Source organism: Balaenoptera musculus, chromosome 11, assembly GCF_009873245.2.
Source record: "Balaenoptera musculus isolate JJ_BM4_2016_0621 chromosome 11, mBalMus1.pri.v3, whole genome shotgun sequence".
NCBI lineage: Eukaryota > Metazoa > Chordata > Mammalia > Artiodactyla > Balaenopteridae > Balaenoptera > Balaenoptera musculus.
The window spans coordinates 28,473,893-28,492,465 of record NC_045795.1 but is presented as its reverse complement, the minus strand read 5'-3'; the positions used below and the strand labels follow the sequence as shown (position 1 = coordinate 28,492,465).

General features: G+C 40.7%; 1 protein-coding gene across 23 annotated transcripts in view; it reads left to right on the top strand.

The window, feature by feature from the left end:
- LOC118904406 (adhesion G protein-coupled receptor F4-like) overlaps positions 1–11,934 on the top strand; it is a 31,926-nt gene extending 19,992 nt beyond the window's left edge. For 18 of the 23 annotated variants that reach the window (XM_036870490.1, XM_036870487.1, XM_036870469.1 and 15 more), the window contains one exon: positions 1,825–3,824. In XM_036870490.1, the coding sequence (XP_036726385.1) occupies positions 1,825–1,908 (84 nt within the window). In that variant the 3' untranslated portion in view covers positions 1,909–3,824. Of the gene's footprint in view, positions 1–97; positions 155–1,824; positions 3,825–11,789 lie in introns of those variants that run through there. The other 5 variants (XM_036870480.1, XM_036870477.1, XM_036870472.1 and 2 more) reach the window with 3 other exon arrangements.
- Positions 11,935–18,573: the final 6,639 nt, after the last annotated feature.

The following is an 18,573-nucleotide window of genomic DNA, read 5'->3' as shown; positions in this document are numbered from 1 at the left end:
TTTATCTCTAGTCAGGCACAGACATAAATATAAATCTATGTGCATTTTGGTCAATGCCATTCCTCATCGACGTCACTGTTATTTTTTCCCCATTTAGAATGCATCGTTAAGCCCAACGTATGGATCTAAATTAATGAATTGTTGAGGATAAGATGTGAGTATTAAAAACTCAAGGAGAAGCTTGACTTGTAAGCTGTGACAAACCCCTCAATGCCCCCTGGTAGCACGCTATTGCCTACTATGTGATGCTGGAGGGAGGTGGGAAGGAAACGGGGATATCTTTCAGAGAATGGAAACGTCTTTATTGCCCAGCACATAGACGAAAATACGCACATCTTTAAAACCTACGTCATCTCAGTTTACATGACCAAATCTTAAGAATACTTCTTTTTCTGTCCTCAGTGAGAGGATGTTGTCATCATACCTGCTCTGATACAGGATACATCTTGCTGTTTACACACACCTTAATTCCATCTTGCCAGTGAGTGTTGACACTTAGGAGAACCCCATTGTTGAGAAGGAAGACAATTGATTGGAATCACAAAGCAACAAGTCCATCTCTCCCTAATGAAGTTGGGGTTCAGAATCATTCTTAAGGGGGTATGGGTGGAGTTGTGGTAAATTAGCTGTCTACTCACAGCCAACCTCTGAGACATACTTCTACACAGGTGAAATCAGGGGAAAACAAATATTAGGCAGCCATGAAGGGGAGAATAAGTCACAAAGTGGCAGCCAGAAGCCTGAGAGGTAGCAGAGGCATGTGGGCAGGGCAATCAATCTTGGTATGCTTTTGTCTTGGAGAGCTTTTGTGGCCTTTCTGCATGGATATAGATGAGTCTCAGATTTTATGTTTAAACACCACCTGGCAACAGGCATATCCTCTTTTACATTCCTTTCGTTTCTGAGTCATGGCCCATATACTGAGCAATGGGGCAAAGCAAAGGGTTGAAACAATCTCATGGAATCAAAGACGCTTTGAGTTTGAAGAACCTTTAAGGGACCTCCTGGGTTACAGATTATACAAACCTGATGTTGTAGTGCTGTGGACATTGGCTCATGGTCCCAGGAAGAGGGAGGGGAGGGGGGGGGGCTCTGTCCTATACATTGACCAGCATGTATAGGGTGCTGTGAAAACAGAGAAGAAAACACTGGCATATTATTCTTAATTAATCACCTTCACATTTGGATTTTTATATTAGAACATTAAAGCGGAGGAAATAGTAGAACTTTAAAAAATTAACCCTCCCAACTTCTGCCCATTTCCTCCTCCACAGGGATCTTCCATGGTGGAGAATCACTATAGCATTTCTTGAATAGTCACTAAGGAGAGGTAGTTCAGATGATTTAGTAAAGCTGATCTTTCCATTAAGGTTCTCATTTGACCTGTTTTGGGAAGCTTACTAGACTAAGCCGGGTGGAGGAGGCCCTGCATCCTGGGGATACTGTCTAACCATTCTAGAGAAGAGAGGCGTGGCTGAAGTCTTCTTTCTAGCTAGCTGGGCATACCTGGTTGGCTGTACGAAAAGTTGGCGACAACCAGTAGAAGCCAAGATCAGGGACTACACCACTTACTAGAATCAGGGGGGTGCTCAAAGTTCGACCAGTATCAGGAGGAAGTAGAGGAAGGAGGTGGAAACCCACTAACAACTCTCTCCAAAGAAATCCTCACCACCTATTTCTTCAACTTTCAACTTCTACTTTTGAACCTGTGAGGTGGGGGACGGATGAGGATTGCATTCTTTCAGCCTATCCTCCGCGGGTGGCCCTGGCCCTGTTGAATTTTCTCAGTAATTGGGGTCCTCCGCTTTTTACATCTGTACCCAGGAGGAATCAGAAGGTCTCAGAAGCAGCGGCTGGCACCATGCTGGGGGTGCAACAAGCTCAGAGGACAGGACTGGAAATTCATGATCAGTGATCCTCCCAAGTCCAGAATGGAGAGCTGGCGGCACCGGGAAGGTCTTTCAGCAGAAAGCAGGGCTCCAACCACACGGTTGAGAGCAGAATTACAGCTCAAGGACACAGTGTCTGGGAAGCACAAGGCCGGGTCACGGCCCAGGCTGGGGGTCAACCACAGAGCACAGGCAGTATTTCAGACCTTCAACCAGAACACAGAATCTTAGACTGATGGGGTCTGGGGAGGCAGGCCGAATTCCAAGAGCCAGAAAGGGGGCAGGAGGCCAGAATCGGACTTGCCCAGATTTGGGGCCCTTGTGGTTGGAAACTCCACATGTTCCAGTGACCTCAGGTCAGATTCTTCTTAGGAACAAGGTCGGGACAGGTGTACAGGGAGGTCCCGGAACTATGGAAGGACAGCAGAGGTGTGAAAACTGGGCAGTTTTCTCCATGTGTAGATCCTAACTGGGGGTTCCCATCCTGGGAAGCAGGAGAGGGAGGGGAACAGCATTCTTAATACGAGGTCACGGCTGCACAGCGCCCTCTGCTGTTCATATGAAGGGCGGGCCTTTAATATGACCCAGCAGAGCTTGTGTTACCCAGTGTGATTTCAGGGTCACCAGCACAGCTCCTCCATTCCTCTGAAATCTCTTCCACTTATTTGTTCATGCCTAAAATTCACTTAAAAGAACTCCTCATTCCACAATGAGAAATGGGACAGATAGAATAGATACCCGGAGAGAAGCAACACGGTTTTCCCAGTAAAGTTGCAAATTCAGAGCGGCTGAGTCATTCTAGAGACCAAGCTTAGAGGAGGGGGAGAGAGGGCATTGCAAGTTTAGGCTTGAGGGAGCAGCATGGAGAAGGCAAAGTGCACAGAAAAATAAAGCTGGGGGAATAGCCTTCATGCTGTGTGACCTTGAAGAAATTGCTCAATGCCTCTGTGCCTCCATTTCCTCATCTGTAAAATGGGGCTAATAATGGTACATACCTCCCAGGGTGGTCTCAGGATTCAATGAGCCAACACATTCAAAACTCATAGACTAGTGCCTGGTTCAAATTAAGTTATCGGTACATGCCAGCTATTATTCTGACTGTTAACCAGCGCTTCATCCATTTTGCCTATGCTGCCCCATTCCTCGTGGACATCCTGTGTCCTGGCTGGAGAGCTGAGCTCCTGGAGAAGGAGGCTGGAAGGCAGGCTGGAATGTGGAGGGAGAGTCATGCTTCTTTGGAAGACTTTCTCTTCTTGCCAGGAGTGACACCTAAACTCTCAGTGTGAGAAGGTTTGCTGAGGAAAAATTGAGGAGAACATTTGGTGACTGGGCTTGAAGGAGGTAGATCTATGGACTCTTTGATCTACTCATGACCTGCAAAAGCCTGGCTTCTTGGTCAAAGTTGGCAAGAGTAAGACTCAGTCCCCTTTCACCCCCAAGGGCCTGCTCTGTGGCTCCTTGGCTTAGCCACCCATCTCTCTGCATGGGTCCCAGGCCCTTTGGGGGCAAGGGGATGGATCTAGGTTCAGGGGTAGGTTGGGGGGAGGCATGGGAGGTGGGGTGGCAGGGGACATACTGAATCTACTTTGGAGACAGTTAAGTCATGGTAGGTTTCCTAGGGAACAGAAGAAAACTAAGAGGAGTTTTTTGGGCCACGCTGCATGACCTGTGGGATCTTACTTTCCCAACCGGAGATCGAACCCGGGCCCTCAGCAGCGAAAGTGTGGAGTCCTAACAACTGGGTGGCCAGGGAAGTCCCAAGAAGACTTTTCAATGTGCTTGTTATTTTACTCTATTTTAGACCTTGAGTAAAATAATTTATCTCCTAGGACCTTACTTTCCTCGCTTGTGAAACAGAAAAAAAAAATATTCTTGTAGCTATTATTATTTGTGTATGCATGTATATGTGTGTGTCTGTTTAAACCACTATATATGTAAAACAATTCTGGTTGTTATTTTAGAAATAAAAATGAAAATATTTTATTTTCTGACACCAGCATCCAGGCATGAACCTTAAGCAGAAATATCTTAGACCTGAGCAACTCAGCTTGAAGACAAATTTTCTCCTAGGAATTTTTTTCCCTCCTGGTAATTCTCATCTTTGGACACAACTCAGTGACTCCGTTGAGAAATCCATTTTTCACCTGCATTAGGTGGTCAGGTGATACTTTATCATTTTTTTCCACCTTCCCTCATCCCATTCATTCCTTGAAGAGGTGTGGCTAAAAGTTTGCATTGCAAACAGAGGGGGTGGCTTTTACTTGGTATTTGGTTTCCCAACCCAACTCTTCAAGAGGTAACATCTGCTCGGGAGTGGGGAATTGGTTTCCAAAGAGTTAACAGGATCTTCGGGAAACAGTCAGTCAAGAAGTGGCATCACTAAAAGAGGCAACAGATAATGGAACTCATATCCTGCCCCGTTCCCACAACTTCCTCTTAAATCTTCTGCTAAGATTTAGGAGTCCTCAATACAGGATACGATGAGCCAGCAAAGAAAAGCTCTTAGCTGATAAAAACAAATGAAGAATGTTGAAACTCATTTAACAGGGAACGATCAAGTGTATACAGAGGACATTTTAGGACAGTAGATAGAACCTTTGTTTAGACACATGAATGGATGGTGAAACTCAGGGAGAGAAGACATGAACATCTCAGGCTCTGGGCCTGGGGAATTTGGAGTAGGGGAAGCGTGGATTGAGGCTCTGATACCCTTTATACATAAGCCATGTGGGCCAGTGGAAAGAAGACAGGATTTGGAGACGTGTGTGTTTCCGTTCTACCTTTCCACATCCTAATGGGTGACGAGGGGAAGCCATTTGGTCTCTAGGAGTCTCTTACTTTTCTCATCCACAAAATGGTTCTATGAAACATGTCTTATGGTATTGTGGAGAGCAAAGAAGAGGATGTCTATGAAAGGCCCTGCCCCCGTGTCTAACACATGGTAGACATCTGAGAAATGTTCGTTCCCTTCCCCATCCCTCCATCTGTCTGGTGATGGGATGTGAGTGCATTGCTTTTCCTGTGGAGGTGCTTTTGACTCTGCAGCAAGTGGGGCGGTGGTGTGGACTGGAAAAGTGGAATCAAGGACCTAGGGCTTTCACTAGACTGAAGAGGAAGAGTTAGAGGAGGACTTCCAATGTCCTTCTAGGGGTTTGACCTTGTCCCAAGATAGGAAAATGGACAGGGTTTCAGAGCAAGGGATCTGCTGCAGGAATGAAAGTTAAAACTGGATCTGGAAACTGGTGCAAGAGAGCAAAGAACTCTATCTGGATAACAAGAATTTTCACAGTAATGAATTACGGAGAAGATAAATTCTGTTCTTGAACTACTTTAGTCACTTAATTCCATGATCCAACCTAAGGTTCATGGAGGATTAGTGGTTAGGGCCATCTGTATGTTGAATGTAATAAGATTGTACAAAGGGTTCTATGGGGAGAGACATTCCTATACTGATATTACTATTAAAAAGATACAGGCAGGACTTCCCTGGTGGCATAGTGGTTAAGAATCCGCCTGCCAATGCAGGGGACACGGGTTCGAGCCCTGGTCCGGGAAGATCCCACATGCCGCGGAGCAGCTAAGCCCGTGAGCCACAACTACTGAAGCCCGCATGCCTAGAGCCCATGCTCTGCAACAAGAGAAGCCACCGCAATGAGAAGCCCGTGCACCGCAACAAAGAGTAGCCCACGCTCGCTGTAACTAGAGAAAGCCTACGCGCAGCAACAAAGACCCAATGCAGCCAAAAATAAACAAATAAATAAATAAATAAATTTAAAAAGATACAGGCAGGCTCTATAAAGCTGGAAAAGACAAGGAAACGAATTCTCCCTTAGAGCTTCCAGAAGGAATGTAGCCCTGCTGATGCTTTGATTTGAATGTAGTGAGACCCACTTTGGACCTCTGACAGGCAGAACTGTAAGATAATACATTGTATTGTTTTAAGCCAATGAATTTATAGTAATTTGTTACAGCAGTGATAGGAAGCTAATAGAGTAGCTGTAGCTACATAATCATAAATAATTCACAGGCAAATTAGTTTAAAACTTGGCAAACCAACAGTGAAAATGATTGATTTGTATAAATTAAACACTTCAGTGCCACCTGGTGGCTGAAATCTTACAGCGAATGACTTGAAATGACATAAACCTCTAGCTAGTCCCTAAAAAGAGAAGTACTATCCTCCAAGCATGGCATGAGGCTAATTGTGATCAAACGATTAAACAAAGGTTGAAATTGTTCATAGAGATTACCAAATAATACAGTGGAAAAAGAACTCCACGAATAAACATTCAGGAATACAGCATTTTATCACAAGGACCTATGATAGAAAACAGGTAACCAGTAAGACCTGCCTAGGAATCATTAGCCAGGGGTGGTGCAACAGGTAGCTGGGGGAACCTTCACTCCGTTCAAGCCTTACCCCGTCAAATTTATCAGACCTCTACTCTCCTGATGTTAGCTATGGACAATTAACCTTTCCCAACCTCATATTAAGTATAGTAGCATTGCTTTAACCAGATAGCACTGCTAGACCTCTTCTACAGAGAAAATCTGAACCTGTCTGGACAGACATGATCTAGTCAAAAGTGCAAGGTACCTCACACCCATTAGGATGGCCGCTATCAAGAAAAACAGAATGTAACAAATGTTGCTGGGCATGTGGAGAAGCTGGAACCCTGTGCACTGTTGCTGGAATTGTAAAATGGTGCAATGGCTATGGAAAATAGTATGGAGGTTCATCAAAAATTAAAAATAAAAGTTCCATATGAACAGCAATCCCTCTTCTGGGCATATATCCTAAAGAATTGAAAACAGGATCTCAAAGAGATATTCGTACACCCATGTTTATAACAGCATTATTCACAGTAGCCAAGAGATGGAAGCAACCCAGATATCCATTGATGGATAAATGGGTAAGCAAAATGTGATACATACACACAAAGGAATACTATACAGCCTTGAAATGGAAGGAAATCCTGTCACATGTGAAAACATGGATGAATCTTGAGGACATTATGCTAAATGAAGTAAACCAGTTGCAAAAATCGAACACTGTATGATTCCACTTATATGAGGTATTTAAAGTAGTAAAATTCATAGAAATAGAAAGCAGAGAGATGGCTCTCAGGGGCTGGGGGAGGGGAAAAGGGAGTTGTTATTTAATGGGCATAGAGGTTCAGTTGCAAGATGAAAACATTGTCGTTTCACAACACTGTACATATACTTAACCTTACTGAACTTTATACTTTGAAATGTTAAGATGATACATTTTATGCTATGTGGGTTTTACTACAATAAAAAAAATTGGCAAGGTAATGAAGCATGCACAGTATAGAAAAAAGGATGGCAAGTCTACCCTCCACAGTTCATGTAGTTCTCTGGCTGAGGCTCCACAGAAGTCCCTGGACACTGGAGGGGCAGGCTGGTTGCTATGGCATTTGAACAGGGGCCGCATCTCAGATAGTGGGCCCCGTTCAGATGGTCCCAAGAGCTGCCTCCCTCTTGCTGTTGTTATATGACTCATCTACAAAAGCACAGCTTCAACCTTCTCATCCTCTAACCTGATTCTCTGCTGGTCATTGAGGAAGTCCAATTCTCTCATCAGCCACGGGTCTCTTCCTCTTGGCATAAAAATGTGACCACATTGTGCTCAGATTTTTCCATCCATATTTCCATCCATATTATTTGTAACTTTAAAATACCTGAGTCTAGAGGCTCAACTTAATCTCATTACCTATTTCAAGGGAACTTGACAGGGGCCTGAGCTAACTTAATTCTCTTAGGCCTTTCACCAGCCTACAACCTTTCTTATGTTAACTCTCCAGAAACATAGCAAGTAGAGGTAAAGAACACGTGTATAAGATAAGACAACACAGATCTGAATTCTGGTCCCCTGCTGTGTGACCTTGGGCACTAGTTAAAGGACTACCTAATCGGTTCTTCTGATTTGGTTCTTGTCCCATTTCAGTCCAATTGTCAACAAAGTAACCTGAGTAACGAATGTAATGAAATTCATCAATGTTTTGCTTTATGTTTTTGTGTTTGAAGTTTTGTTTAAAGAAATTCTTTTGTACCCCTGGTCACAAAGATATTCCCTTACATTCAGGTATTTATTCAATTTGTAGAAATGATTCTCAACTGGGGAGTAACTTTGCCTCTGAGGGACATTTGCAATGACTTAGAGACAATTTGATTGTCACGACTTGCAGGAATGGGTTTCTTATGGCATCTAGTGAGTAGAGGTACAGGACAGCCCCCAGAACAAAGAATAATCTGGCCCCAAATGTCAAGAGTACTAAGGTTGAGAAACCCTGATCTATAACCCATTCTTGGACACTGTGATATTAGGCAGGCATCCAGTTTTATGAGTTTTTGCCCATAGCAATCTAATTTTTCCAATACTTATTCTTCAATGTCCATGTACCCTCTAGTTAATAAAATTAATGATAACTGCTAACATTTACTTAGAGCTTAATACATACCAGAATCTTGTAAATGCTGATGTAAATATGAATGTCTTCATACATTCTCTCCCAAATCATACAGATCAACAAGGAGACCAAATGCAATCACCCCTAGCTCACAATCATATTTAGAGACAGTACTGCAAACCTCAGTTTACCTATCAGTAAGGAAACATTCATTCAAGACTATCAAAGTGTCCTCCAGAGCCGGCCTTAGGGTGAACAGTGAGGAGGGATTTGCACAGAAGACAGAGGAGGGCAGTGGGATCCCAGTAGCCGAAGGGCACAGATCACGTCAACTAGGACTTAACCCCAAAAGGAAGGGGATCAGCCTGAAGCCCAGTGAAACAGAGAACTGGTCCTTTGGGTATCAGTCAAGGGAAGGGCCTATGAGGTGTGCTGGAGCAGAGGCGACGGTCTTGGGAAAGCCCTGGTTCTGGGGAGAGAGAGATCTGTAGAGGGGGAAGAGTCTCTTGGGGCCTGAAAGTAAAGGAAAATAGGAATCAGTTGAACAAAAGTCCCTACTGAAACAAGCAAGCATAACAGAATCAGAAGAAGATAAAAAGGGCGTGGTTTATTTTTAAAATGGCACTTAACTGAAGCAGTAGAAGATAGCTCTGTTCAAGGCTCCCTTACATGCAAAGAATTTTTAAAAATTAAGAAAAAAAATTTTAAACTATATAAAAATATGGGCGAAAGATATAAAAACGCTCACAGATAAAAACACTTACAGTCCTTAAACATATGAAAAATAGGCTTACTGTCACTCATAGTAAGGGAAATGAAAATTAAAAACCACACTAAGAAACCATTTCCCAACTATTAGATTGGCAAAAATACAAATGTTTGACAACACACGTTTTTGGAGAGGCTGTGAAGAAATAGGTACTAGTGTATATTGCTGGTTGCAGTGAAAAGTAGTGTGACCTCTATGGAGGGGATTTGGCACTATTTAACAAAAGGGCACATGCTTTTACTATTTTCCCTGTAGGGAAATATTTCTAGGAATCTAGTGTGATAAAGCACCTCCCTAAATATTAGACGCCATATTCATAAAGTTACTCATTGAAGCTCTATTCTTATTAGCAAAGTTTGGAATCCACATAAACGTTGACCATTTAAGAACTGGTTGAATGAGTTCTGGAACATCCTCACTGTGGAGTCCTGTGCAGGGGTAACAAGGAACAAGAATGTAAGCTGTTAAGTAAAAAAAAAAAGCCAAGGGTAGAGATTGTATATAGTAAGGAATCTCTTGCATAAACAAGAAAGAAAAATTAGACATATATGTATTTGCTAAAAACATATATACACAAGAAGCAGAAAGTAGGAAATATGCTCACTGATAGCAGCAGGGCAGGGTAGGGATGAAAGATGGGCTGGACTTGATAGGCATGGATGTCAGTTATCTGTGGCTACTATAACAAGTTGCCACAAATTTAGTGGCTTAAAACAACAGAATTTTGGGCTTCCCTGGTGGCACAGTGGTTGAGAATCTGCCTGCCAATGCAGGAGACACAGGTTCGAGCCCTGGTCTGGGAAGATCCCACATGCCGCGGAGCAACTAGGCCCGTGAGCCACAATTACTGAGCCTGCGCGTCTGGAGCCTGTGCTCCGCAACAAGAGAGGCCGCGACAGCGAGAGGCCCGCACACCGCGATGAAGAGTGGCCCCCGCTTGCCGCAACTAGAGAAAGCCCTCGCACAGAAACGAAGACCCAACACAGCCATAAATAAATAAATAAATAAATAAAATTTAAAAACAGCAGAATTTTATATATTGCAGTTCTGGAGGTCAGAGGTCTCGAATGCCATGGAGCTAAAGTCAAATGTCAGCAAGACGGGGTCCCTTTTTGGAAGCCTAGGGAAGAATACATTTCCTTACCTTTTCTAGCTTCCTCAAGATGCCCGCATTCTTAAGCACTCTTCTCTTTGCCTCCGAAGATGGGAATAGGTAGGTAGAAGGCTAAGGGAGGTATGTTCTTAAACCAAGTATGTCAGTTCTTCCTTACTCCACTGGGGGCTAGGCATTACCCCAAGGGTGTGGGTTCCATCTGGACACCTTCCTGATGTCCTGGAAGATTTCTGGAGAAGCAGGTGTGATGTCAATTGCACCTCTCTTCACCCATAATGATGAGGGCTGAAGACATCCCCTTGTTTCTACAACAGTAAAGCATGAAGTTCAAAAAGCAGAGGGCAAACCTAACTGATTGTATTTGCCAAAGTACTAAAGTTTACATTACTGTCATAGGGAAGCATTCAGTGGCACTGAGAAAAATAGAATCCCAAGTTCTTCCTTCTCAGTTGATATTGGGTGTTTACTACGGCCTAGCTCTGTTCAGGAGCTACAGTACATGCAACAAAGGAATGAAACACAGTCTACCCTTGAAGCTGACTCAATGAGAAAACCGTGGAAAATATCATTATACATAAAGCCAGCGCTGTCCTGAGGGATATAGGCTTTGATGGAGATTATTGAAATTTATCTTCTGTTATTCTTCTTGAGTTTGACTTTCATAAAGTATCAGCAAATCAAAAGCCAAAAACAGAGATTGATTTCTGTTGCCTTGTATTGTTTTCCTATAGGCATTTTGGATTTTAAAATTTATTATTACTGTTTTTATGCAGATTATATATACATGGCAGTCAGAAATGCCAATGGCCAATAATGGAAGTTCTTTCCTGCATTCTTAAGGTTAAGATATTGAGAATTTAGTGTCTGTATTTTATATTTCCATTTTTATAGATAATCACAAATAGCTAAAAAGTGATAGATTAGGGATTTATATTAATTGATTTCAAAACCCATATGGCCTATTTGGTTTCTTCTATGATTTTTTTCTTTTTTCGTCTAGGTCTTGCCCTGTACCACCATCTCTCTGGATTCCAATTATACTGCTGAATCACTCTCAAAAATAGGGACTCATATGAGTGGGTCATCTGGAAACGTTTGTCCTATTTTAAGAACAAATTAAAAGTTGCCTCAGTTGGTGGTGTCTTGACTCTTTAACTTCGATGAGAGAAAATATTAATAGGAATCAACTCTGCTTATTTTACAGGTCGGGTTGGTCGTGGTGTCCATGGGGATACTTGAGGAGAAGCCAATTAAGATTGAGATGTGTGGAAACAGGATCAATAGTTTTCAGTAACTGAGGAAGATTACCAGAAGTCAAGGAAGTCTTTATCAGGGGCTGTGCAGCCCTGTGCCCAGGCCTGTCAAGCACTTGGCAGGCGATTGAGAAAGTCTAATTGTGGCTGATGATCGGTCATTTTACACTATTGTCACACCTCCATTCTCCATGTTTCATTTTAGAAACAGCATAACTTGTCCAGCCAGAAATTGCCTAATTTAAACCCTGACTCTTACCTGTATGAATCAAAATGACTCAGAAAGTGCAAATAAAATATTCATTTTATTTCTCTCATACCTTCTCTTCTCAGAACTGAGTCCATGTGTACAGAAGAAACACAAGTACTAGAGAACTGAATTTGGGTGGCCAGGGGAAGAAGAAAAGTCTCACAGGACAATAAATTGGAACCTACATTTTTTCCCTGACAAGAGGATACAGGGTAGGCAGTTTTACAATTTATGATCAAAGTTTTAAGTATACAAAAAATAGGCGCTTCCCTGGTGGCACAGTGGTTGAGAGTCTGCCTGCCAATGCAGGGGACACGGGTTCGAGCCCTGGTCTGGGAGGATCCCACATGCCGCGGAGCAACTGGGCCCGTGAGCCACAGTTGCTGAGCCTGTGCATCTGGAGCCTGTGCTCCGCAACAAGAGAGGCCGCGATAGCGAAGAGGCCTGCGCACCGTGATGAAGAGTGGCCCCCACTTGCCGCAACTAGAGAAAGCCCTCGCACAGAAACGAAGACCCAACACAGCCAATAAATAAATTAATTAATTAAAAAAAAAATAGAGTACTGATTCTTTAAAAGGAGAATTGCTGCCTTTTTAATATAATTAAAACGTTGATAATAACCAAAAAAGAGGGTGTATGTGTGTGTATATATACATATATCTATGTGTGTGCATATATTTTGCTCCTTTTATATTTATTTAATAATCACAGCCTAGATTCTAAAAAGAAGACTCCAGAACTCACAAAAGCCATGGCATAATTGCCCTACAAAGTGAGGAATAAGTAGCACTGAGAAGTCAGACGATTCACAAGATATCACTTATTCCAGCATCCAACAAATATTGATGTTTACAACAATAGCCCTGAATCACCTAGAATATAGTAGCTAACATTTCTTATTTTTGTACAGTACTTTTCAGTTTTGAAGATGCTTTAACGTATATTATCTCATTTGACCCTCACAAATACCTTGTGTGCAGACAGAGTATAAATCTTTATTTCCAGTTTACAGGTAAGGGTCAGAAATACAAAAAGCTCCAGTGATGTGCCTAATGTCAAATTATCCTACAAATCATGCATATTGACTTCTAATCGAATGATGGGTAGAACTATATAATACATGATCCACAAATTTCCACCATAAAAAATGAAGATCTCTGAAATAGCGAGGATATAAAATGAATGGCTTCAATTACTCAGAAACATTACATATGTGAAACATATTATTTCCCCTGACTGATTAGGTATCACTATATTTTGAAAATATGTTGTAATTCCTAATGTGCAGATGATTATTCCTTGATTCCTTTTATTTCATTTTATTTTATTAGTAAAGTTAGGTTGTTTATTTGAGATCTTCCTTTTTTTTTGAGATCTTTTTTCTTAATGTAGGCATTTGTCACTTTAAACTTTTCTCTTAGAACTACTTTTGCTGTATTGCATAAGTTTTGGTATGTTCTGTTTCCATTTTCATTTGTCTCAAGATATTTTTTGATTTTTCTTTTGATTTATTCTTTGGCCCATTGGTTGTTCAGGAGCATGTTATTTAATCTCCACATATTTGGGAATTTTCCAGTTTTCTTCTTGTGATTGACTTCTTTAGCTTTGTACCATTGTGATCAGAAAAGATGCTTCATATGATTCCAACCTTCTTAAACTTACTAATACTTGTTTTGTAGACTAATATTTGACCTATCCTGGAGAATGCTCCACATGTGCTTGAGAAGAATGTATATTCTGCTGCAGCTGATGGAATGTTCTGTGTATATCTATTAAAGCAATCTGATCTAACATGCAGTGTAAGTCCAATTTTTTTTTTAACTAATTTTTCTGTCTGGATGGTCTAACCATTGTTGTAAGTGGGTGCTAAAGTCCTCTACTATTATTGTATTGCTGTCTATTTCTCCCTTCAGATCTGTTAATGTTTGCTTTATATATTGAGGTGCTCCAATGTTGGGTGCATAAAGTTTTACAATTGTTATATCCTGTGGATGAATTGACCCCTTATCATTATATAATGACCTCCTTTGTCTCCTGTTACAGTTTTTGGCGTAAAGTCTATTTTGTCTGATATAAATATAGCTACCTCTGCTTTGTTTTGGTTTCCATTTGCATCCCTTCACTTTGAGCCTACATGTGTCCTTAAAACTGAAGCAAGTCTTTTGTAGCATGTAATTGGGTCTTGTATATTATCCTGGTAGTCATTCTATCTTTTGATTGGGAAATTTTGTCCATTTACCTTTTTCTTTTTTTAATTTATTTATATTTATTTTTGGCTGTGTTGGGTCTTCGTTTCTGTGCGAGGGCTTTCTCCAGCTGTGGCGAGCGGGGGCTACTCCTCATCGCGGTGTGCGGGCCTCTCACTGTCGCGGCCTCTCCCGTTGCGGAGCACAGGCTCCAGACGCACAGGCTCAGTAGTTGTGGCTCACGGGCTTAGTTGCTCCGCGGCATGTGGGATCCTCCCAGACCAGGGCTCGAACCCGTGTCCCCTGCATTGGCAGGCAGATTCTTAACCACTGCACCACCAGGGAAGCCCCTGTCCATTTACCTTTAAAGTAATTATTGATAGATATGAATTCACTATTGCCATTTTGTCAATTGTTTTCTGGCTGTTTTATATTGAATAATTCCTTTGTTCCTTTGCTCCTCTCTTGCTCTCTTCCTTTGTGATTTGATGATTTTCTGTAGTTATGTGCTTAGATTCCTTTCTCTTTCTCTTTTATGTACTTACTACAGGTTTTGCTTTGTGGTCACCATGAGACTTACATAAAACACCTTATAATTATAATAGTTTATTTTAAGCTGATAACAACTTAACACTGAATGCACACAAATGATCTATGCTCTTATACCCTCCCTCCCACATTTTGTTTTTGATGTCACAATTTAAATCTTTTAATATTGCATTGCCATTAACAAATTAGTGCAGTTATAGTTAATTTTAGTACTTCTCTCTTTTAACTTTTATACTAGAGTTATAAGTATAATGTACCACCATTGCAATATTAGATGTTCTAAATTTAACTATATATTTGCCTCTACTAGTGAGTTTTATACTTTCATAGGTTTTCATGTTATTAATAAGCATCCTCTTGTTTCAGTTTGAAGAAGTCCCTTTAACATTTCTTGTATGGCATGTCTAATGGTAATAAACTCATTCAGCTTTTGTTTTTCTGGAAAATTCTTTTTCTCTCCTTCAATTCTGAAGGACATCTTTGGCCAGGTAGATTATTCTTGGTTGGCAGTTTTTTCCTTTTTAGCACTTGTAATATATCATCCCACTCTCTTCTGGTCTGCAAAATTTCTGCTGAAAAATCTGATGATAGTCTCATAGAGGTTCTCTTGTAACAAATTGTTTTTCTCTTGCTGCTTTTAAGATCTCTCTTTGTCTTTAACTTTTGACAAATTAATTATAATGTGTCTTGGTCTTCATATTAATTTTATTTGGTATTCCTTGTGCTTCTGGGAGTTCCTTCCAGGGAGTAACTGGGAGATGGGCATTTCTGCTTGCTCCTTGCTTGCTGGACCCAGGTGTATAGCCACAGGGGGTGCTTCTGCCCCTGTTTAAAAACTGCTTCTTTGTTTGTTATAGTCTTGTGGGACTCATGAATGGAAGCCTTATTGGCTGTTAGAGCTGGGTGATTTGATGATCTGTCCTGGGGCAGCAGCATAAAAGTTGGGGTGCTAGATGTGTAGACAAGCTCCTTCTAGGGAGGTACTGGCAACTTGGGTTTATTGTTGGAGCGAGCAGGAGGGAGATGGTGATGGAAGTGCCCATTGGCTCCCCTGGGCTCCAGGGAGGATCACAGCCAGCCCTTCGATGTATGCTAATTAGAAGTCAGACTCTCAGTCAGCAGCATATAAAGTGTGCAATCAAGCCCCTTTCAGGGAAAAACTGAGAGATCTGTGTTTTTGCCTGTTCCCATTATGCTGAGCCCCAGGGGCATAGCCTCTGCAAGCGCTTGTACCTGCACCAATTAAGAACTGCTTCTATGTTTACTTACTATGTTTGCTTACTATGTTTCAGTCCTGTGGGACTTGTGAATACCAGCCCCATTGGCTATCAGAGCCAGGCAGTCGGAGGCGAGACCCATCCATCAGGCAGCAGCTGCAGAAGCTGGGGTATCAAGCATGTGTACCCTCCTTCCAGAGAGGTGTTGGGGACCTGGTTTTATTGTTGGAGTGAACCCCTTTGATTCCTTTTAGAGTGACTGTTTCCTCTTATATGTTAGAGGGTCCCTTTCTCATTAGTAATCTGTTTCCATATTGAATTGTGGTGTGGGTTAACAACATAGTGTAATTTATTTATTTATTTTTCTTTTACTAATTGTAAAGGTAATACACGCTCATTATGGAAAATTTGGGAAACATACAAAGACATGAGTTTGAAAAGTTAAATTACTCATCTAGAGAGTAATCATTCTCTAAGTTTTATTTTATTTTCTGTTGATTGTCATTTTACTCCAATAGAGACATTTTTAAAACAATGCAGTGAGGATGTACTGCACATGTAAGTTGTGTATTATTATTATTATTATTATTATTATTCCATAATGATTTTCCTATGTCATTAACATTTCTTCGAATATATTTTAAATTGCTGTGTAATGTTTCATAGATAATTCACATGCTACATAATTTATGTAACCACACCCTTATCATTGGACATTTATGCTATTTCAAATTTTGTTTTTGTAATTATGAATAGTACCAGGATGAACATTGTCTAAATTTGTGGTTATTTCTTTGGAATAGAGTCTTAGAAGGGGTACCACTGGATCAAATTATGTGACCATTTTCAGTCTGTTGACATATATTGCCAATTGCTTTCCAAAGAATTTAACTACCAGCTGTGTAGAATGCTGCATCACCCAATGTGAGATTATTTGAGTGGAATTAGTGTTGAAAGATATATTGCTGCTGTAACAATGCCACAAACTTAGTGGTTTAGAAGAACACAAATGTATTATCTTATAGTTTGGATGGCAGAAGTCCTAAAATCAAGATGTTAGCAGGGATGCATTCCTTCTGGATGCTCTACAGGAGGATTGTTTCCTTGCCTTTTCCAGCATCTAGAGGCTGCCTGCATTCCTTAGCTGGTGGTCCTTTCCTCCATCTTCAAAGCCAGGAGTGAAGAATCTTCACATTTTCTTCTCTTTGATCTCTGCTTCTATCAGCATATCTTCTCTGTCTATGATCCTCCTGCCTCCCTCTATGAGAAGCCTTGTGATTACGTTGGTTCTTCCTGGATAATCCAGGATACTCTTTCCAGATCAAGATCCTTAACTTAATGACATCTACAAAATGTCTTTTGCCATGTACGGTAATATATTCACAGGTTCCTGGCATTAGGACATGGGCATCTTTGGGAAGCCATTATTCAGTCTAACACAAAAGATAAAACATAATTTGACTTACTATTCCAACATGCAGTTTGCAGAACTGCTAATTAGTGTACTGGACTTCATGTCCTGATAGTTCAGAAAACTTTTCATCAGGATTTTTGCATGGTTGAAGAAATAAAACATAAAGGAATGTATTTAAGTCCCTAATGAGGAAACTGAGATTCAGTGAGGTCATGAAACATCTCCAGTCTGTTTTTGGTTGTTTATTTCTTTTTGGTTATATTATCTTCAGTTAAAGAAACTGAAGATGTGTGTATCAAATCATCATGTTGTACATCTTAAACTTATACAATGTTATATATAGTTGTATCTCAATAAGGTGAAAAAAAACCTAACAGTATCCATACCAAAGTGTATAGCAAGTTTCTGGCTTTAAAAAGTTAGTTGCCAATTCTATAATATCATTACTGTTATAAAAGTGGCCTATTTTCATGTCAGCAATATTGGCACAGTACAGAAACAATTGTGGGAGGGTGTCCAGGCATGCTGCTTCTCTGTAGAAGGGTGTCAGTGGCACCATCGGTGGCTGCCAGAGTTGATATATATTTTGGCCCATTTATCTTTAGAAATCATATATCTTTCAGGATTTTTATACATTTAAACTTCAAGAAGAAATATGTGTCAGTCAGGGGAAAGCAGATTTTAGTGGACTTCATGTGTCAGCAGCAAGAGAGTGTTTTATAAATCCTTTCCATGGCTTTAGCTACTTCTGGGAAGGTGTAAGTCCATCTAAGAATATCAACCATGGAGCATGCTTTGGAAAACCTTATAGAGGCCTTATAAGGACAATCAATCCACTCCTATTCCTTCAAAGTAGTTTTTTCCTTCAAAGTATTAAAGACAAAAATTAATAGTTGGCCATGACTTTAGTAAGCATGTTTCAGAGAAAAAAAAAACATGAATAATTATCTTTAGCATTTTGGACCAGATGAAATTATTGTTTTATGTCTTCTGGGTCTGTGATTTGGTATAATTATGCATCTTTGCTTTAAGCTGTTCTTGCTAATATTAATTCATACTATTTATATTAATTTTGGTATTTTACTTTGTGTAAGGATTTATATTACACTTTAGAAAAAAATCCAGCTAGTGTTCAGTATATATGTCTGGAGCACCAAAAGGCAACTTCTGATCTCCTCCCAAGTATGACAGTTTTTAGCCAGGTTACTAACTATGAAGATGATAACCAAAGATTTAAGAGAAATGTTGGTGCCTTTTAATGAATGAGCGTATGTTGGAGCATCTTGTCAATTTACTTGACACTGTTATCAATACTTTTATGTGCTTGGCCTTCTTTAGGGAGCAGTCCACTTTGATTTGTTTGCCTTCATAGCAAGTTTTATGGAAATCCAAGAAGGCAAGGATGAGAGTATTGACACTATGATAAAGTGGATCTGGTATCTGCTGATTCAGGAACGCAAGATTACTGTTCTAACTGTAGACTCACAAATGCCTTTGAAGA